The 21,988-nt window shown below is 39.4% G+C and overlaps 4 protein-coding genes across 4 annotated transcripts; all 4 read left to right on the top strand.

Moving 5' to 3' along the window:
• The first annotated feature begins 2,086 nt into the window (after positions 1–2,086).
• LOC103960704 (protein CbxX, chromosomal) lies at positions 2,087–5,043 on the top strand. The gene is made up of 7 exons (XM_048567470.1): positions 2,087–2,340; positions 3,140–3,250; positions 3,394–3,492; positions 3,592–3,702; positions 3,792–4,087; positions 4,242–4,389; positions 4,485–5,043. The coding sequence occupies exons 1-7, from the start codon at positions 2,203–2,205 to the stop codon at positions 5,019–5,021; spliced, it is 1,440 nt and encodes a 479-aa protein (XP_048423427.1). The 5' UTR covers positions 2,087–2,202; the 3' UTR covers positions 5,022–5,043.
• Positions 5,044–5,873: 830 nt separating this feature from the next.
• On the top strand, positions 5,874–9,384 carry LOC103960705 (titin). The gene is made up of 3 exons (XM_009373188.3): positions 5,874–7,931; positions 8,223–8,352; positions 9,242–9,384. The coding sequence occupies exons 1-3, from the start codon at positions 5,874–5,876 to the stop codon at positions 9,277–9,279; spliced, it is 2,226 nt and encodes a 741-aa protein (XP_009371463.2). The 3' UTR covers positions 9,280–9,384.
• A 4,055-nt stretch (positions 9,385–13,439) lies between these two features.
• On the top strand, positions 13,440–16,109 carry LOC103960709. The gene is made up of 5 exons (XM_009373191.3): positions 13,440–13,909; positions 14,019–14,056; positions 14,691–14,967; positions 15,052–15,338; positions 15,530–16,109. The coding sequence occupies exons 1-5, from the start codon at positions 13,556–13,558 to the stop codon at positions 15,969–15,971; spliced, it is 1,398 nt and encodes a 465-aa protein (XP_009371466.1). The 5' UTR covers positions 13,440–13,555; the 3' UTR covers positions 15,972–16,109.
• Positions 16,110–17,416: 1,307 nt separating this feature from the next.
• On the top strand, positions 17,417–19,793 carry LOC103960707 (polyol transporter 5). The gene is made up of 2 exons (XM_009373190.3): positions 17,417–17,849; positions 18,158–19,793. Exons 1-2 carry the CDS (start codon positions 17,732–17,734, stop codon positions 19,546–19,548), a joined length of 1,509 nt encoding a protein of 502 aa, XP_009371465.2. The 5' UTR covers positions 17,417–17,731; the 3' UTR covers positions 19,549–19,793.
• The last annotated feature ends 2,195 nt before the right edge of the window (positions 19,794–21,988 follow it).

Below are 21,988 nucleotides of genomic sequence, written 5' to 3'. Positions count from 1 at the left end.
TACATATCAAACTATGATTGACAATAAAGTATAAAGGAGGTCTTTAGTTGGTATTTTTATTTTCTCATTCTTACGTATTCTTGATTATACCGTCCTTTGATTTAATAAAATAAAAAGAAAACGAAAATTGAAAGGGAACCAAATCAAATGACGAAAACAATACAAAAGCGTACATAAGATTAAAATATATATATGAAATACGGATATTATTTTAAAGTGTAAAACACCCTTTAGAAGGAGCCGTGTACTTTCCGCAAGGAAAAGAAGTGATCGACTGCTGAGCTCACATGTTCTCAAGAATAATATTTACCATTATTGTGTGTTTTTTATTTCTTGGCAAAACATTATTGTCTTATTTTATTGTTCAATGATTATGATAATGGAATGAATAATCATGGATTAATCATTCTAATTAACCAATTAAGAAAATATTTTGCCAAAAAAAAAAAAAACCAATTAAGAAAATAAATCATGTTCACCCATTTTCTTTGCTAAAAATTTAAGTACAGTAATATGGATAAGCCACATATTAATGTATGTCCCATTTACGCTCATCTTCCGAACATATGTTTTGACATGAATCACATAGGGGTAAATTATACCTTAGAAATATTTGATAAAATTCCTACCTTCTCTAGTAATACCTAAACCTCAACTGCTCATGAATCTTTTCAAATGCTTGTTTGAGATTTATCATCTTCGTTTAAAAAGAATTTAAGAAATAGATTTTTGTCTTTAATTGATGTAATTAATGAATTAAATTTTAAAATAAAATTTTTAAAAATTTATTCAAAGATAATCATAATATAAAATACAGCGCCAAACGAACTAAAAAAAGACTAAAATTATAATTTGACTGATACAAAATATTCTTTTCTTCCCGCAAATTACACAATTGAAGTGAAACTTCGTCCAAATTACAAAGCATAAATTAAAGTTTTAGCCAATAAAATTGATTTCTTTTAGAATTTGAGGATTTAAAAAAAAGAAGGAGGATCGATGAATAAATTAAAAATCAAGCTTTAGAATTTGAGAATTTAAAAGTACTAGGGGTCCGTTTGTTTGACCGGATTAGGAAGGATTGGACTGGACTAGACTGTAATCCCTTGTTTGGTCTGCACCAGGATTAGGTTTAATGACCTTAGGTCGGACTCGCTCGGATTATAAACCTCTCCTTACGAGTTCTTAACGAGGATCCCCAATTTCGGGCGGACTCGTAAGCCCTTCTGATGGAGAGAAAACCGCGGGAGAGTCACTCGTCCAAGAACCCCCCAAGGTCGGTCGTCCTGCTCGTCCTCATCTCTGCGTCTTTCCTCATTGTTGTCCTTGCCCTGCTCCCTCATCGTCGTCCCTATCATCTACCATTTTCAAACCCAGATCCCACAAAATTGGAAACAAAAAGCAAAAATTTCTGCAATATTTCCATTTTCAAAATTAGATCCAAATCCAAAATTCAGAACAAAAAAGCGAAAAAAAAAATACAAAATTGATGTGCGTTTGAAACGCTCAGCAGCTGTGCTCACACTCCACCTAGTCCAGACTCCCTGATCGTAGACCTTTGCTAATGATGCTGGAGAAGCAGACCCATGAATACCCAAATGACCCAGACTCTGAATGGGTTCTAATTTGCCAATTGGTCCCCAAAAAAAATTAAGAAAAAAACAGGGAGATGAGCAGAGAGAAATAGGAAGAAAAAGATGGAGATGAAGAGAGAGAGAGAGAGAGAGAGAGAGAGGGGCGAAGAAGAAAGAGGAAGAAACAGAGGGAGAGGGACAGAGCAAACTTGGAAAGAAATTGGGAGATTAGCAGAAACGAATCAGGAATGGGGATGGGTGGTTTCTAGAATGAAAAAAAAAGATAGTGGTAGTAATAAAATATTACTAGTGTATTAAATAATATAAAATATTAATAAAATATGAATTAAAAATATATTTGTTATTATCTAGTTTTTTAGTCCGACACTGCATCAAACGTTTCACTAAATTAGTCTAGTTTAGTTTAATTTAAGCCAGTCCAGCTTAGTCCTGAAGCTAGTCCAGTCCGAAATAGTCCGATGCAATAAACGCGTACTTGAAGGCTTCCCTCTAAAATCTCTATCCCCTGTTTTCTCTCAGTACATTTTCAACCTGCTTTCTTTTGTCCGTGAGAGGAGAGAGAGCTAGCAAGAACCCCACGAGTCCAGAGGAGGGAGAAGAGGGAAGGATGCATAGGCGCCCAGATCAACGGTCGAGATCCGCCAAGCCCACTACCATCCACGGCTGCGCTCAGTCCGGCGACCTTATTGGGTTTCAGAAGCTGCTTCGGGAAAACCCATCTCTTCTCAACGAGAAAAATGCCGTTGTAAGATCTCATCTTGTAAATTCACGAAATTGGGTTGTCAAGAATACGATTTCGTGTCGAAAGCTGGCGTCTTTGCGATCCTGGGTGCATTTTGTTTGATGGGTTTGCGCCATTTTATCATTAGGAATGTTTACCAATTGGGTTTTGAAAATTTTGTGAATTTCAAGTGTTTGATCATGTTTCTCAATCACCCTAATGTAGATTAGTGTTCTTCAATCTTACTATACTAGATTTTCTTGATTTTGTAATTGTATGTGGATGTCGGTGCAATTTGTTGGGAAAAAATTGGGACTTCCATTGCATAAGGGAAGGGAATCGTTGACCTTTTTCTTGGCAAATGTATTTTGGTAGCCTTTAAATTGCAATGTAGTTGTGGATTAAGTACCTTTTGATGTTTTTGGTGGATTGAAGAGGAAGCAATTGTGCTGGATCTAAATGTTCACTGTTCAATGATGACGGATACGAGAGTTTCTTTTTAGGGTTGTCATTACTGGTAGATGATCATGCTACTAATTTAAGCTAATTGAGTTTCATTTCTGGATGGTATGCGTGGCCAAATTGAAGATCCAATCCTGTACTGTAGTAGTTTTCGACGGCATATACTTTTCTTTGGCCAGGTCATAAGCCTTAGTTTTTCCAACTAGAGAAAGGGTAGCTCAAAAAAGGAATATGTCATTAGAAGGTTTTCTTTTATCATTTTGGTGATAATTATGTAGGAGAGTATCATTATCATTGAATGTGAACATTCAAGTAAGGTTATCTCATCCTCTAATTAATCTTTGTGTTTCCCCAAATGCAGATGGCACAAACTCCTCTTCATGTTTCTGCAGGTTACAACAGGGGTGAGATAGTTAAATTTCTTCTTGATTGGCGAGGGCCGGGTGAAGTTGAGTTGGAAGCCAAGAACATGGTAGGTAAAATGTTTATTTTCAGATCTGAATTTTGCATTACATTAATTGTTTCGAAACTCAATTTTGGAACTGAATTTGTTGTCTATTTGCTTAATAGATTTCTTATTTGATTTGCATGGCAATAACATGTTGAGCTTTGCAGTACGGAGAAACACCATTGCACATGGCAGCAAAGAATGGATGCAGTGATGCTGCACGGTTGCTTCTTGTCCATGGTGCTTTTATTGAAGCCAAAGCAAATGTAATTCGTTTCTCCCGAGTCAGTTTCTGTTGAGTTTTAGATTTCTGACCATCGTGTCAGTGTGTACTCATGTTTAAAAAGTCTCTCCTTTCCATGCAGAACGGAATGACCCCATTACACCTTGCTGTGTGGTACTCACTTACCGCTGATGAGTTCTCAACTGTCAAAACATTACTAGAGTACAATGCTGATTGCAGTGCTAAGGACGATGTATTTCTCATTTCATTTACTTGCAACATTCTATTTACTCAAGCGTAACACCAAAGTATATGCGTAATGCTATTGCCTTTGAATTGTAGGAGGGCATGACTCCTATACATCATGTATCAAAAGGCCGTGCAAATGGAAAGCTGCGGGAACTATTACAGTGGCACTATGAAGAGCAGAGGAGAAAAAAGGCAATTGAAGCATGCAGTGAAACTAAAGCTAAGATGGATGAACTTGAAAGTGAGTTATCAAATATTGTTGGTTTGCATGAGCTCAAGATACAACTACGGAAATGGGCAAAGGGTATGCTTTTGGATGAGAGGCGTAAAGCTCTTGGGCTGAAAGTTGGTGTAAGGAGACCGCCTCATATGGCCTTTCTTGGAATCCCGGAACCGGTAAGTGATGTTTAGACCATGAAACCTATTTCTTTAAAGACATCATAATACACCACTAACATTTTCATAAGCGTAAAATGAAACAAAGGAATATGCTTTGTTGGGTTACATCTTTTTATTATCATTATGATGTATATGGTTATTGCTATCAACAGGTAAGACCATGGTAGCTCGAATTCTTGGAAGATTACTCCATATGGTGGGAATTCTACCTACTGATAAAGTAACAGAAGTACAGAGGACTGATTTGGTTGGGGAATTCGTTGGTCATACCGGACCCAAAACCAGGAGGAGGGTAAGACAATGATCTTTTTAAACTATTTCTGTTCTACTTTCACACTCAGGACATGAGTAGTCAACTGTGACACCCTAATTGTAATGTTCTGTCAGATTAAAGATGCAGAGGGAGGAATTCTTTTTGTAGATGAAGCTTATCGACTAATACCTATGCAGAAGGCGGACGATAAAGACTATGGCTTGGAAGCATTGGAAGAGATCATGTCTGTCATGGATGGTGGAAAAATTGTAGTCATATTTGCAGGATACAGCGAACCAATGAAACGTGTGATAGCTTCAAATGAAGGTTTCTGTCGACGCGTGACCAAGTTTTTCAATTTTAGCGACTTCACTTCAGAAGACCTAGCAAAGATTCTCCATATCAAGATGCATAATCAGACAGAGGAGAGCTTGTTGTATGGATTCCAGTTACACTCTTCATGCAGTATAGAAGCTGTTGCAGATCTGATCGGAACAGAGACAACAGAAAAGCAGTGTAAGGAGATGAACGGAGGTTTGGTGGATACTATGTTAGTGAATGCTAGAGAGAGTTTGGACCTTAGGCTCGATTTTGATTGTATAGACACGGAAGAACTTAGAACAATCACCCTAGAGGATTTACAAGCTGGCCTTCGGATTTTGTCACAATGAGGCAGGTTTGGAGTAAATTTAAGGGGCTTTTGTCATAAGCATGCAGAGAATGCTTTGCCGGTGTAGCTCAGATTGATTTGAAATGTTCGTTTCTCCAGCTCTCGTTCGATATCTAGATGCGGTCACGATGATCCGCGACAGTTTACTGCTGGAGATTTAGAGGTTTGCAGAAATTATTTTATTCATTGTGATTTGATTACTTGTTGGCAGGTATTGGTGTAATTTACAGTTTATTTCTATGATAGTAGAAATCCGTTGTTCAAAAACTTTCAAATTTCAGTTGCTTGTTTAAAGTTTTGTTCCAATGAGTAATGAGAACTGTCTTTCGTTGAGACTTCCCTTGCCTCCACTTCTACTCCGTAGCTATCACACCTGATGTGATTGTCATGAGTTCGCGTGAAATCAAAATACAATGATGTCTTATGTTTTCGTGAAAATTACGCACAATTGACATTGTCAGGTATTATTATTGAAGATTTAAAAAGAACTTTACCAGTAAGGGATCATTCATGGTTTTACTTGCAAATCAAAGCTTTACTAATGCAAACTTAGAAAAAGACAAATTATGTACACATGCCAAATTATGATTCGTCTAATGAAATTTCCCACGTCATGTAACACATGGTTTAGCAAAACTACGTGCCGTTGGTGAAATTATTGATAGTTTTGAGGGGTATATATGCCATTTGAGCAGTAAAACTGTTGGGCCTAAAAGGGCCAAGACCCAACAGGAAGGCATGAAGTTTGGTGCACGCTGTGTAGCTCGAGGCCCTATTCGTCTCCTCCACCAAACCAAACCCTCGCAAAATCCTGCAAACCCCTAATTCATCCCATTAGCAGTTTCAGACGAAAATGGTGAAAAGCGAAGCCAAAGCGCCGCAGCCGGCAGAGTACGCCGCCGCGCTGCTCCCGAAAGTGGAACCGAAAAAAAAGAGGTGGGAGAAGAGGAAAAAGAAGAACCCCATCGCAATCTCTCTCGATCCTGACGGAAACCCAATAGTCCCAGCGGCAGTCCCGGGCGGCGAGAAGAGTACACATACAGTTCGGGTCGAGGTGGGATTGGAAAACGCAGCGGCAGTCCCAACGCCGCAGCCGGCAGAGCACGCTGCCGTGCCGCTCCCAGAAGAGGCTCCGAAAAAGAAGAGGTGGGAGAAGAGGAAAAGGAAGAACCCAATCGCAGTGTCTTTTGATGCTGACGGAAACCCAATTGTCGATTCTCAAAGATCTCTTGAAATAATAGTCCCAGCGCCGCAGCCGGCACAGCATGAAGCTGCGCTGCTCCCGGAAGCAGAGCCGAAAAAGAAGAGGTGGGAGAAGAAGAAAAAGAAGAACCCAACCGTAATGTCTCTTGATGCTGACGGAAACGCAATTGTCGATTCCCAAAAATCTGTTGAAATAATAGTCCCAGCGCCTCAGCCGGCAGAGCACGAAGCTGCGCTGCTCCCGGAAGCAGAGCCGAAAAAGAAGAGGTGGGAGAAGAAGAAAAAGAAGAACCCAACCGTAGTGTCTCTTGATGCTGACGGAAACGCAATTGTCGATTCCCAAAAATCTGTTGAAATAATAGTCCCAGCGCCGCAGCCGGCAGAGCACGAAGCTGCGCTGCTCCCGGAAGCAGAGCCGAAAAAGAAGAGGTGGGAGAAGAAGAAAAAGAAGAACCCAATCGTAGCGTCTCTTGATAATGACGGAAACCCAATTGTCGATTCCCAAAAATCTGTTGAAATAATAGTCCCAGCGCCGCAGCCGGCAGAGCACGAAGCTGCGCTGCTTCCGGAAGCAGAGCCGAAAAAGAAGAGGTGGGAGAAGAAGAAAAAGAAGAACCCAATCGTAGTGTCTCTTGATGCTGACGGAAACCCAATTGTCGATTCCCAAAATTCTGTTGACATAAAGGAACAAGCTTTACAGCCAGAGCCAGAGCCTATAGGCCCAACTGCAGTCCCGCTTGAGGTGGGATTGGAAAACCCAGTCGTTGATTCGCCGAAATCGATTGAACAAACAGTCCCGAGCAATGAGAAGGCAATCACAGTCCCTGTTGAGGTAGGATTGGGGAATCTAGTTGTTAATGCTGCGAATATTGAAGCAATAGTCCCGAGCAAGAAGAGCAAGAGAAAGAAGAGCAAAACCAGAGTCTCGGGATTGGAAATTCCAGTTGCTGATGCGCCAGAAGCAGTGCAGACGGGACTGATTCCGAAACCTGAGTCGATAGTTCCAGTAACAGTCCCGAGCACAACCACAGTCCCTGTCGAGGTGGGATTGGAAAACCTAGTTGTTGATGCGCCAAAATCTGTTGAAGCAATAGTCTGTAGCACAACAGTTCCGAGCAAGAAGAGGAAGATAAAGAAGAGCAAAACCACAGTCCCTTTTGAGGTAGGATTGGAAAACCCAGTTGCTCATGCACCACAATCTATTGAGGTGGAACAGGCGGGACTGGTTCCGAATCCTGAGCCGATAGTTTCAATGACAGTCCCGAGCACAACCATAGTCCATGTCCAGGGCGGATTGGAAAACCCAGTTGATTTGCCAAAATGTATTGAAGTAGAGCATGCTGGAGTGCTTCCGAAGCCTGAGCCAGTAGTCCCATCAACAGTGCCGAGCAAGAAGAGGAAGAGAAAGAAGAGCACAGATAATGTCCCTGTTGAGGTGGGATTGGAAGACACAGTTGTTGATGCGCCAAAACCTATTGAAGTAGACCAGGTGGGACTGTTTCAGAATCTGGAGCCGATAGTCCCACTGACAGTCCCGAGCACAACCACAATCCCTGTCGCGGTGGGATTGCAAAACCCAGTTTTTGATGCGCCAAATTTTTTTAACGGAATAGTCTTCAGCCCACTATGTGGAAGCTCGAGAATATATGAGAAAAATAATGACACATCCACGTTCCCTATCGATGTGGAAGCTCGAGAATATGTTGAGGTGGGTTCAATTTGCATTTGTCATAGGTGAATCAAATCTGATTTTTATCTGTTAGTAAGTTGATAATAATTCCTAGTAGTTAGCATAGATTATAAAAGAAGGATTGTCTGATGAATATTTGATGCAATTTTGTTGCATAATCCTGGAAATATTGTCTATGCCTTGAATAATTTGGGTTTCCCTCAAGTGTTTGAAGAAGTTTTATTTATTGCAGTCTTTGGGGAAATGGTTAGTTCTCTAGTTTTATCAGGAGTCGACTTATAGTGATTATCTCGTGTGTGTTGCTTGCAGATATGTGTCCTGTGTCGGAAAAAAGGGCATAGCATCCCGACTTGCCCTGAGCTGAACAACCTCCACGTGCATAGTGGAGGCCCGAAACTTGAAATGAAAACGAGAGAGAAGTTACCACCGATGCCTTGGGGTAATGCCCTTCCTATGTTGCTATTACTTAGTTTTGTCTCTTTGGTTTATGCTTTGATGTGTGCAAAAGATCACTGTATGTTGCTTAGTTACATTTTTGGTACCTCGTCATAATATGTTTTTCCAATGATAAAATCGTGCATCTTTTATCAATTTCCCTTTTGTTCTATCTTTTATGCAACAGCATGGATTTGAAGTTTCGGGAGTATTAAAGGGTTTATCGATATATATTGATTTGTTTTCCTGCTGCTTTTTGTGAAGCCAATAATTTGAGTTACCATTTAGGGAGATCTAACCTACAATGTAGGAAACAAGTAGACCATTAGGCAATAGTTACAAGACGCTCAAATTATAAGACAAGTTTTAAAATTTTCGATTATAACCTCAGAGACGTTAGAATATAGCCTCTTTTCCCCTACATCTTTCATTTATTTTGACTTGCAGACTACATTGATGTCCTTGGCGTTTTGGCTTTACAATGTCTCTGACAATTATCATGACTTTCCCTGTAAAATTGGAAGTTTGGTTTATTGGTTTGATCATAGATTTGGTTCGAACTCCAGTGGGGTCGAGAATTTTAAGTTGGTGTGCAAACTTACTCCAACAGATACGGAAATAATTTGACCCCCGATACTCATTGTGTACAAATAAATCAAGTAGTGTTACTTTCACATATGAGGTTAGTCAGTGTAATTCAATCCCTGGTATTTTCCGTAACTCCCTTGAACTTCCTAAGCTGTTTCTAGTATGCTGTGTTGATAGGTGCTTTTCGAGTCTGATTCCGTGGTTGGGGAAATGCAAGGATGCAGTGATAAACTGACAGTTTGTGAGGGTGTTTATCTTGGTTAATACCATGCAGGTTACTAAGTTTATAGCTTTCTTGTTTTCAGGTAGACGGAAGAGGAAGAAAAGCAGTAGTGGTAAATAAGTCAGTCCATTGTGAAAGCGGGTTTGACTTCTCAGTCGCAAGAAGAAAAGGAGTTTCATGAAGATTTTGTGCGATGAAATTCATTGGATTTCTTCTTGTTCCCTTTTGTTTTTACTTTTCCATCTACGCCCGGCTCCAACATATCTTTGCTTGTCCGGTGAAAATTTTTCGTGATGGACTCGAAATGTAGGCAAAGAAACGACCGAAAACTGTCGATTTTACGTAGTTCTGAAATTGTTGAGCACTGAAGTTCCATTTCAGTTTCTGTGGCCTTGTACTTGGTGTGTGAAATTATGTTGTCAGTCTCTTCCAAGAACAAGGAAGAGTATGGCTTTAATCCCAATGTTTTCTGTTTGAATAATTTTATTTGAACCCTGTAACTTATTTCCACACACATTTTTTACACCCATATTATTTTTAAAGAAACTGTTAATATCCCTTTAAATCTAAATTTATTATTTAAACCACCCTCACAAGCCTAGTTCAATATGTTTACATTTATCTTTACACCCAATAGATTAAAAGAACAAAACCAGAAAGTATGTTAGATTTTGTGTCAAGAGTAAATAATTTCATTAAAATAAAGACAAAACTTCAAAAAAAAAATTGATTATGTTAGCCACAAACTTTGAATAATGCTTTGTCCATCACTCTGGAATGGTCAATATGATTCTTGAGTACACATCAAGAACTTTGTGCAATCATAAGATTAAGAGGGCTTTCAATCTTGCGTCATGTGTTGCGGCTCTCCGCTGAAAAAATAAAATAGTGCTCTTGCAGATAAACTAGCACTGATTGGACTGGCCAAATATATCATGAGTTTGTCCAAAGCTCCTATGAATACGAGCTTAGAAAGAAAGATATTAGTTTAAGTCAATTCTTAACTGCATTGAATTTGTTATTGTTTCACCACAAAAAAAAAAAAAAAAAGTGTTATGGGTAGTGAGGGTAGAGTTCGTAACAACTAGGCTGTTGAGATCGAACTAAAGTTATCTGCATGTTGCTGGTAGCCAGCTTGCATCGAATGACATAAAAAAAGTCTCCCTTCGGTTCTTCCGATGTTCTTTTGGTCTTGATACATGGGCTACCATAACAATTCCAGGTTTGTTGGGTGTGTTGGTTGAGACAGTGCAGACAATACCCTTATCTATGAGAATCTTAGGGTTTAGCCGTCATGAATACCCTTAGCGTTTTAGAGTTCTATACACCCACCCCTTCTCAAGGACCTTCTTTAGACAAAACTCTGTTTTTTCCTCTTTTTGGGTGGTAAATATTTTTCAGAACATAGAGTATGAATCAAACCCATGTGCCTAGGTGATATGTGTGACTTTATTGATAAATTTTAGTTTTATCGTTAATTTCATCATATACTTGAAAGTAATTATGCAAAAGGGTAAAAAAGATAATTCATATTTAAAATTTAAGTTAAGTGTAAAGAGAGGTTATATGGGTTCAAATAAAATTTCTTTTTTTGTTTTCTATCACTTGCCCATTTCTAATGTGATACAACCTGAAAAAGAAAAGAAAAATGAAAATATACATAAATAAAATCGGTTAATTATAAATTACTTTTTGGCATTTTTTAATAAACTTTATATTTTCTTAAAAATAAAGAGCAATTACAGACTAAAAATAAAAGAAATTGACACGAGTTAAATCAATTTTAATACGAAAAATTTATGGATGCCTGCACATATACTATTTAAAATACACGATGTGACAGCCCGTCCCGAAAATATCGAAAACGTACGTGTGAAAAGACAATTTTGCCCCTAGCTCGATTTCGTTACGTTTATTGTTTGTTTTTGGGGTTTTGTTGGCATGTTTGGTGCCACACACACCTTCCCACACACCACAACCTTTCTCCCTATTTCTCTGCACCTGTCCCGAGCCCCATTCCTTCTCTTTTTCTTCGAAAACGTACGGACACACACACAAGCACACTAAACCTCCACAGATCGAAGGAACTGAGCACATATTCGAGCTCGTGAAGCTCGTACGAGTCCAATCATACCATTTCCAGGTAAGAACTTCAACGTTTTCACGTCGATTCGACGATGTCCGATTTAGGTACTATTCATGCACACGTGATTTCTCACGTTTTAGGGAAAATGAAGCTTGTAGATAACTTGGTGAAGTCCCAAGGAGGCTCGGAGTAGTTCGTTTGAAGGAATTGGACGTCGGGATCGTTGGTTTCGAAGTTGGCCGGAGTTGGTTCGATTTTTCAGGTGAGATTTTGTGGTTTTTAGCCCTTAAAAGTTGTATGGTTGTGTTCCTCTAGTTCTAGGCTTCATTTTGGTACCAAAATCGTGGAATTTGGTTGAAAAACGAAGGAGTTAGGACGTTTTAAAAATTTTCCAGTTTTCCGGTGCCGGCGACGTCGCCGGGGAAGAAGAAGGAATATTCCTGACGCCGTTGACGGAATCCGTTAGGGATAACGGAATATTCCTAACGACGTCAGTTGACGCCGTCAGCGTGCCAGGCACGTGCCTGCGCGTGGCCGGCGCGTGTGGCCGTGCCTTGGCCGGCGAGTGGGGGCGCGTGCGGTGGTGAAAAATTATTTTAAAATTTTGGGGATGTTCGTGAGGTTGAGTAGATCGCGTTGGTGTATTCATACACCCCATTTGAGCAATGTGTGAGAAGTTATTTCTAAAGTTTGGTTATGTGCTTTAAAATTAACGTTTTTGTAGTTATTTCGCATATCGGTGAGACGTATCCCGAGGACGAGCGTGGTCACTCGAGGCAGGGGGGCTACGACCCTTCCACTTATCAGTGAGTGGCCTTTTGGTTTTCCGTATATACCTATATACTTATATTTTCCCGGAAACTGATTTAATTATTTATTTGTTATATGCCATGCATTATATTATCGTCAGTTATGCATCATTAGTTGCATTATTGGGCGTATATATTTATATACATATGCATATTTGGTGCTGTGGACGCACAGGTAAGTGCCAGGTAAATGTTATTCATGTTTACTTTTAAATGGTGATTCGAGATGCTTAGAGAGCTCATAACTTGCACCCCTGGTGTTAGTGCTCCTGCCCAGAGTAGGGCACAGTCCTTCACGTGATGTTCACCTCCCGCACCACACGCTCAGCTTGGATCCAAGTTAGGTGCACAGTCCTGTCGTACAGACCACATTAGGTGGTTCCGACTCGTAGGTGACTCGCGAATATTCGCACAGCCTTCACGTGATCGTAGCACTAGAGCGTTCATATATATATTGCACCCAGGCCTGTCGTACAGACCACTTTAGGTGGTTCCGACTCGTGGGCAGGTTTAGTTATTGAGATTGAGATTTGAGCTCTAGATGCAGCCGTACAGGTCATGTTAGGTGACTCCGGCTGCCAGATTATATGTCATTGATATGATTTATACCTGAGCACTTGCATTTCATTCTGAGGTTCCGATATGGCATATATTTGAGCATGATTGGCATATTTATATCTACGTACATATGTTTATTTTCTGGGAAATATACAGGTTTTACGGCGAGGGGTTAGAATATTGTTTTTGAAATGGTTTTCGAAAAGCTTTGTTTTTGCCCACTCACGCTTTTGTTTTGTGCCCCTCCAGGTTCTAGCTGTTCAGTTGATTTGGTGGTTTCCCAGAGGGCTTTCTCGGCATTTCTGACAGACGATCACCAGCGTAGGGCCACCTTCGGGTGTACTGTTGTAGTGTCACTTTAGTTAGGCTGCTTTAGGCTTTCTGCTCTGAAATTGTGTCTCACTTACGCTAGTACTTATTACTATTACCTTGTATGCTAGTTTTTATTTATTCGTACTTTTACGTTACTACTTTTTAGCTTCCGCATTGTGCACATGGCTACGTCACTTCCACGTGACGGCCAGTATGCTCTGATCTTGATCGGGGTGTGTCACACGATCAACACTGTCAACAACGTTGAATTCAATTTTATCCTTCATGAGTAAACTTTTTCCTAAAAAAACTACTCATCGTGTTGTTTTATGTGATATATATATATATATATATATATAATTTATATTTCACGTGTCATGGTCTGCGATAATATTATTTCAACGAAAAAAATATTATATTTTTTGTCATATAATTTCCAATTTTCCAAAATGAAAATCCAAAAAAGAACAGCCCATTTCCAAGATTTTATCAAGAAAAAAATCCCGCGAGGTTCAACCACCTTCCTTTTTGGCCAATAGATATTCACTCCATCGACCAACTCCATTTCCTCTTTGTTTTGTTTATCTGGACGCCCCCCCCAACTCTTTCTCTCTCTCCGGAGAAAGCAAGCATGGTCTCAGCCTCTCTCTCCATTCTCTCCTCCTCCTCCTTGTTTCCCTCCAACTCCGCCACTCACTTCGATGCTTCCTCCACCTCCACCAGCTTCAAAACCAGGCCCTTCGAATCCTCCAAACGGACCCTCAGATTCTCCAGACCCTCAAAGCTCCTTCCTTTCAAGGTCTTCGGCTCTTCCTCCCTCAGCCCAATTGAGGACGGCTCCGCCGACCAGTTTTTGCAGAACAATTCGCTAGCGGATTTCATGCGGTTCAAAAGGGGTCCCGATGGCGGAACCGGGGAGCTGCAGACGGCGGTTGTCAGCTACAAAAAGCGGTTCCCTTGGTCGCTTTTGAGGCCGTTTCTTCAGGTATTGGGTGTAAAGTTGGATTCTTTGATTTGAGTTCTTTTGTTCTGTTTGTGGGGTTTGTTTCTAATTTTTTTTTTTTTTTTGGGTTGTTCTTGTTTTGGTGTTGTAGGTTGATTTGGTTTCGACAATTCACATCGCGGATAAAGAGTATGTATCTTCAAACAATCATTGTTATTTTTGCGCAATTGCTTCTTCTTTTGTCGTAGTTTTGCAGTTAGCTACTTATGATTGGAATTGTTTAATTATTAGTGAAATATATGAACTCGGAAGCTAAAGCCTTATTAGTTCTAAATTATCGATTGAGTGGAAAATTTGTTGCTCAAACATCGTGCGTGAGTTGAGCTAAATAAATGCAATGCTAGTGGTTGGAGAGATGAAGCTTTAAAGGCTAGCTTTCATATAAGTTTAAAGTGTTTTCAAGAAAAAGAATGAAGTTTTGAAGGGTAGCTTTCGTATAAGTTTTACACATAACTTTGCTGGGCTGTGATTTCAAGGAAAAAAATGTACATTCGACCCTAGAATGCCAATGAAATGCATGCCAAGATTGTTAGAGACTTGGTGCTAGGAAAGTGCCTTGATCAATTTTACGTCATTTTTTGAAACTTAACTTAAATGATATGCAGAATATTTCGTTTTGGGCTCGATTTTAGATTCCCCTTGGTAATTGTTATTAACTTTTGGCAGTGGTTGATATTTTTTTTTCGGTAACAGAAGTTGATGTTTACTTAATCTGTATGAGTATAGATTGGTTGTCGTTAATGATCTTAAATACAATTTCCAGGTACTTTGAGACCCTCCAAAAGGAACTTGAGTCCTATGATTGTGTCCTTTATGAGATGGTGACTAGCCGGGAAAGTTTAGAGAACAGAAGATTCCTTGCTGCCACGAAAAGACTAAAAGTCAAAGGCTCACGCTCAAGAGGATTTAACATCCTGGGATGCATTCAGCGACAGATGGCTCGGGTTCTGACTCTTGATTTCCAATTAGACTGTCTTGATTACGAGTCTGAGAATTGGTACCATGCAGACCTCGACTTCGAGACTTTCAAATTGCTTCAGGTATGTATCTTCTCTCTCCTTTTTGGAGGGTGTAAAATGCTTGAGGATCATTGGTGCATCTAATGCCTTTTTCATTTCTTTCAGGAAGAAAAGGGTGAAAGCTTCTTCACATTTGCAAGAGATATGACTGTTAGATCCACGAAAGCTATGATTCAAACTGTTTCAATTCCAGAAGGCCTTGGTCCCTGGAGATCTAAGCTTTTGTGGGCCGCACGTGTGCTTCCGATGCCACTTGTTGGCCTTCTCATTATCGGAGGTGTCTGTGCAGACACAGGCAGTCAGGAATCAGAATTTCCAGAACTAGAAGCCTTGTCTAGGCTTGATTTAGGTGCTGCGATGAAGGTCTTCTTGGCCAAGAGACTAACATCTGAGTAAGTATTTGTCAAGAGTTTCGCTTTCTGTCACTTCTTCTTGATGAACGAACTTTCATAACTGATCAAACGAATTATCAATTGGGTTTTTAGTCTCAAAAGGGTATTGTGAATTGGTGCAAAAATTTGAATAGGAAAGTTGTTAGTGTGCAGGAAACTCAAAACTAACACACATGTATTACTTGGTTAAGATTCACGCAGGCTACAGCCGATGTAGAAGAGAGCTCTGTGATTATTGGTGAGAGAAACAGAGCGGCCATAGATGCTCTTCAAAAAGCAATCGCCAGCGGGAACAACAAGATTGCAATACTATATGGAGGGGGTCACATGCCAGACCTGGGGAGACGATTGCAGGAGTTGGAGCTGATCCCTACTCAGGCACAATGGATTTCCGCATGGTCCATAAGGAAGCAGGATCTGAATAGCAGTTCCCTTCCATTTCTGAAGACGATGGCGGAAGTATCAGGTTGGCCTTTGAACCGCTACCAGACTTTGGCATTGCTCATATTTTCCACGGTCCTCGCGTTGGATCTATGGTTTTGGGAGCTCTTTTTTGGCACCGCTGTGAACTGGACGTATCAACTTGCTTCACAAGTCACTGAATATATTGACAATGCTGGGATGAATTTGTAGAAATAGTCTCCGAATCCCATTGCTCTGATTCTTTATATGTAAATACAGTAAAAATCTCTGATTGGATTATAAAATTTACAAACCAAAACTATTTCTGAAAAGTAAATGCAAGGATCTAACTGATGATTCATAGCCAAAGCTCAGATGGAAGCTGATGATCTACTTGAAACAACGACGACGCCGAGGTTCTCTTCTTTCTTGGAGCTGCCTCAGTACCTGCAATTCACAACCAACACAGAGAAAACCCTAAACACGTAAAGTGGTTTAGCGGAAAAACACATCATGTGTGGAGTGTGCTTCTTTGTAAAAGTAATTTTATTTTTTGATGAAAAGTCAAGTAAGTAAAAGCACTTATACAGTTATACTGAAACACTCTCAATAGCTTTATCAAAAAGCAAAACGAACCCTTCAAACTTAATCGATAATGATCTTTCTCGAAGATTGCTCTCTTTCTTGGTGTTTCAGTATTTTTTTTCATCACGCTCATAAGGTGGTAATGCTCGTCATTTTATTTGTCATTATTTAATGAGTTTAAATTTTAATATTTGTATCTATTCAGTACGTATATCTCAAAAATTAAAATTACCTCACTGTAATAAATAAGGTATGTTTAGAGACTGGAGCTTCAATAAAAAAGAGTGTTAAAGGAGTGGTGAGCTTCGATAAAACCGATATCGCGTTTCAATAAAAAAAAAACATCAAAAGAAATACGAAGTTGTTAAGAAAGAAGTCGAATGAATGAATGGGTTATGACTCAACCCAAAAGAAAATTGAATGACAGAGAGATGACCCAAAAATTTGTCACTCTGACTCAAGGAGGTACTTAGTCACCACTTTATCATAGCTTATTGACTAAGAAATTAGCCAAATAAACTTAATATCTTAGAAACACGTAAACGTTTTGATTCGAATTCAATGAAAGTATTACCTTTTCAATAAATAACTTGTTTAGAACTATTTTTAAAACGATTGAAACAGTTTTTAGAAAAAAATATTTTTGAGTTTCAAAAACACTTAAGTGTGTTAATGATTTTCGAGAATTCACTTATATTTTTAATGAAAATTGGTTCCAAATGTATTTTCACAAAAAATACTTTCAACTATTTTAAAAACACCTATAAACGAGCTTATAAAAATTAAAAGAGAAAAAAAAAAAAAGAATAATACAGATTGAAGTCAACAAGTATGTGTAGAAGTAGGACTTTGACTAAAAGACAAAAGTAAGAGTAAATCTCTACTAATTAATAAAACATTCATTGTCAACTAAAATCTTACAAAATTACCAGTTTAATTCTCTAATTAAAATAGAACATTAATAAGAAATATGGAGCAAAAATATAATTTCACACAGTCAAATTTTGTTTTTTTTAAAAAAAAAAAACCTCTATATGTAATCCTAACATATCTCTAATTAAAAAAAAATAAAAAAATAATAAAATAAAAAAACTTTCCACTCCTACATTCTCTATCACTCTCTTCCTCTCTTCTTTTATTTCAAAAACAAAAATACAAATTTTCTCACACACTTTATGTGTACCTATATGCTAATATTAATTGAGAAAATGCCACTACTGCTTCGGTTGCCGAACGTGTTGTTCGTTCCCAAGTTATGCCGAGTTTTCTCACTCCTCCTTCATGCAATTTTGCTCCCTTCTGCAACCTAACAAAACCTATCCACTCTCAGTCCCTCCCTCTCCAAACCAACAGAAACTGAGATCTTTACATAAAATATCCTCAGAAGAAGGAGAAGGACTTGGGAAATGGATGTGATTGGGGATCCAGGGGAGGGGCAAATCGGTCAAAGAAAATCCGGGATGAACAAGTACACAATTGTCTGCGCTCTCTTGGCCTCCGCAAATTCCATTCTTTTGGGTTATGGTAAGTTCCTTGTGGGTTTTTTCTACCATTTCTGTCTTGTGAGAAGAATCGATAGAAGTAATTTTTGAGATTGTCTACTGTCAATTATTCTGTGAGAAATCTTCAGGCATCTTTGTCAAATAAACATGTGCCCTCCAACTGATGGTTTCTTGATCTTACAGAATGATCAAAATAATTGAGGGAACTATTTTAGATAAAAAGCCAATAAAACATCGGAGAGAAAGAAGTATAGAATGACTGTTTTGGAGCGTTGATAACAGTTTCATTTCCTTCAATTTTACCGAAGAAATTGCGTAAAATTTGTGCAGATATCGGAGTGATGAGTGGTGCGGTGCTCTACATCAAAGAGAATCTCAAGATCACATCAACCCAAGTGGAAATTTTGGTAGGAACCCTAAACGTGTTCTCTTTGGTAGGATCACTAGCTTCCGGCAAGACTTCAGATTATATAGGCCGGCGTTACACTATAGTCCTAGCCGCCTGCACATTCCTAATAGGTGCACTCCTCATGGGCCTAGCGCCGTCCTACCTATTTCTAATGGCCGGACGTGTCGTGGCCGGCATTGGTGTCGGCTACGCCCTCATGATAGCTCCCGTCTACACGGCTGAGCTATCCCCCGCCATGAGCCGGGGATTCCTCACCTCTCTTCCGGAAGTGTTCATCACATTCGGGTTATTACTAGGTTATATTTGTAACTACACCTTGTCCGGCCTACCGCCGCACATAAACTGGAGGCTGATGCTCGGGTTGGCGGCGGTGCCGGCAATCGGAATTGGGTTGGGAGTTATAGCAATGCCTGAGTCCCCTCGTTGGCTTGTGATGAAGGGGAAATTAAGGGAAGCAAAAGAGGTCTTACTGAAAACATCATGTTCTGAAGAGGAAGCTCAACTGAGGCTTGAGGAGATGAGTAAGGCTGCTTTGGATTTACCCATAGGCCCATTAACGGCCCAGGAAGATTCTTCAGCTGGTGAGCCTGGACGAGGGGTTTGGAAGGAGCTCTTGCTGCGTCCTTCTAAGCCCATTCGTCGGATGCTCGTTGCTGCCATAGGGATCAACTTTTTCATGCAAGCTTCCGGCAACGATGCCGTCGTGTACTACTGCCCGGAAGTATTTAGGGCAGCTGGAATTCACAGCAAGAAACAGCTCTTTGGCATTAATGTCATAATGGGCCTTGCCAAAACATCCTTTGTTTTCATCTCGGCGAGTTATTTGGACCGGTTTGGGAGGCGGCCCCTTTTGTTATTGGGCTCGGTCGGGATGGTGGTCTCGTTAGCTGGGCTGGGCATAGGATCAAAATTTCTGGAGCATTCGAGTAGTAAGCCCACATGGGCCATTGCCTTGTGTATCGTGGCTGTTTGCGCTGATGTTTCGTTCTTTTCGATTGGGCTTGGGCCCATAACTTGGGTCTACTCATCGGAGATCTTTCCTATGAGGTTACGGGCCCAGGGTTCGAGTCTAGCCATATCAGTGAACCGGTTGGTAAGCGGGGTGGTGTCGATGACATTTCTAACCATCTCTAACAAGATAACATTTGGGGGAATGTTTTTCGTGTTGGCCGGAATAATGGCGGTTGCAACGGTGTTCTTTTACTTCTTTCTGCCGGAGACAAAAGGCAAGACCTTAGAAGAAATGGGGACGATTTTTGAAGACAAAGACACAACAAATGTGAATAGGGTGACGGAAATGAGAGAGATGTAGTGATTGGGCTGCCCTAAACGCCTTGTATTTTTTGTTCTACTTTGAATTAAAAACATGTAATATGTTAATCTAGAGTGTTGAGATTATATATTCAAAAGATATCATGGTGAAAAAGCTACAATTAGAAGTTGCTTCTAATTAATTAGGGATGAATGGTGGTGAACAAATCCGTAACAATAGTGACAAAGGGGAAGCTTGATATACTTGTATTCTTCAATAAAAATGAAAATTCTGTTTGATTCCTAGTATTGGCGAGTCACCCGATGGCAGCCAGAAGAATGCTGAAATGGTCTATGTAAGTTTTTTCAACAAAATGGACTGTCGTAGCTTTGCCACCAGCTATTCTCCTTTTCTTTTTCTTTTTTTTGAAAGAAAAGAATAATAAACAATTCGTACATGTTGGCCCCAAATTGGTGGTCAATGGAGATTGTTAATTAAGTACATCAGATTAGATTATTACAGACTAATATCCAACATCAACCCTAAATTGTACTATACCTATATGGAATATAAAACAACTGTAAAACTGTACAACCAGTCTGTTCACAAGTAAAAAAAATAGAAGAAAAGAATAGAGAACTTAGACAAAGACAAGAGGATGACAAACAACTAGGAGAAAAATGGTGGTTGTTCACGGGTGGATGGAAAACCTGTGCCCGAAGAGTTTGCTCGCTGCAATCAGTGAAGATCTTTCTGCCCATGTTCACCGTCAAGCCAACACCGTTGCTCATCGTTTATCTAGGTTCAGTCTAAATATTGACAGTCATCTTGATTGGATTTACCAGCCTCCTAGTTTCATTATTGATCTCCTTGTGGAGGATGTAATGTAACATTTTTGTACAGTGACTCTTGGCTCCCAATGGCCTCTCTATCAATATACTACCATCGTTTCTATCAAAAAAAAAAAAAAACTGTGCATCCACACGCATTCTAACTATACAAAATGAGTTCGATTGACTTGAGTTACTAGACATGGTAAAAATTCCAAGCAACTTTTCAACTTTGTTACTTTTCCATCGTTTAGTGCCTGTAATTGGGTTCAAATCTTTCTTTTCTCTGATTGATTTTGAAAGGCCTGTCCCTTTTTACCCATCAGTGCCCAACAATCCACATCTTGTATTGTTGTATGGGATGCTTTTGCCAAATTGCCAAAATTAATTGCAACTTCAAACAGTTAGCATCGATGTGAAGAAAGGACTAGGTAAAAAAGAAAATCGCAGGACAAGAAGGGGAGATATACTTGTAGGCCAGCATGTTAAGACATTTAAATGCAAAAAAGGAAGAATCTCTATAAAAGGAGTGACTTGACATACAAATGAATACAAGAGAAGGTCCTAAATTAGCTAATATATGTTGGCAATTGTATTCGATCCCTTTTCAAAACGTATGAGAGCAAGGAAAACCATGTGCCACCACCAGGAAATATAGTTTTTCCAACGGATCTGTAGCGACCAATGAGGAGAAAAATAACCATAAGCAAAGCAAGATATCACACTAGAAGAGTCACTTTCAAGTCATAAGCTTTGCCAACCCTGCACATACGATAACTTCACAGCAAGGATGACAACATGAAACTCCACATAGAAAGAAGTATAATGCCCCAAGTTCAAGGAGAAACCACCAATAAATCTACCCGCATGAATTTCGGAAAACCTCACCACAATAGGAAGGACCTGGGTTAAAGCTGTTTTGAAGTATGAACTAATTAGAATTAGACACAGAGCAGTCCAACATTAGATAGAGCTTGGCTTGTTATAAAAAGATTGCAACTAAACCCTAGAAATTGTTCATCTTGTTTTCATTATGAATTTAACTTAAAAGTTGTTCATCTTTTTTTTGAAGTTCGAATTAACCACAACTAGACACGGATAAGTTGGAATTAGCCAAAATGTTGCTTGTTTTCATAAATACTACACATAAACATTAAATTACAACTAAACCCTAAAGCTTGTTCATTTTGTTTTCAGTCCGAATTAACCAGAATTAGATCCAAATCAGATACCAAAACTTGGCTTGTGTTTATAGAGACTTCAAATGGGCTTGCGATTGCAACTAAAACCTGAAGATTTTTCATCTTGTTTCAGTCCGAATTAACCTAAAGATTACTCATCTTGTTTCCAATTTGATCGAATTAACTCCAAAGACTGTTCATCTTTTTTTCGCGTCTGAATTAACTACAATTAGACACATTAGTTCAAATTAGCTATAGTTTACTAAACTCTAAAGATTCTCATCTTGTTTACAATTTCAATTAACAAGAATTAGCCATAGATCGGTTGAATTAACTAGAACTTGGCTTGTTAGATAAGATTACAACTTGCAAGGGGGTGATGAGATTGTTATGAAAGCTTATTGGCTCATAGCTTGGTTCATTGCCCTTGTCTTTTTTACCTCCAATCCTATTCCTTTATGGTATTCATGGAAATAGTAACCACCATTT

This window comes from the organism of the source record quoted next, unplaced genomic scaffold, assembly GCF_019419815.1.
Source record: "Pyrus x bretschneideri cultivar Hongxiangsu unplaced genomic scaffold, Pyrus_bretschneideri_v1 Contig44, whole genome shotgun sequence".
Taxonomy (NCBI): Eukaryota; Viridiplantae; Streptophyta; class Magnoliopsida; order Rosales; family Rosaceae; genus Pyrus; species Pyrus x bretschneideri.
The sequence above is the reverse complement of the archived record's forward strand: the minus strand, read 5'-3'. Positions and strand labels throughout refer to the sequence as shown.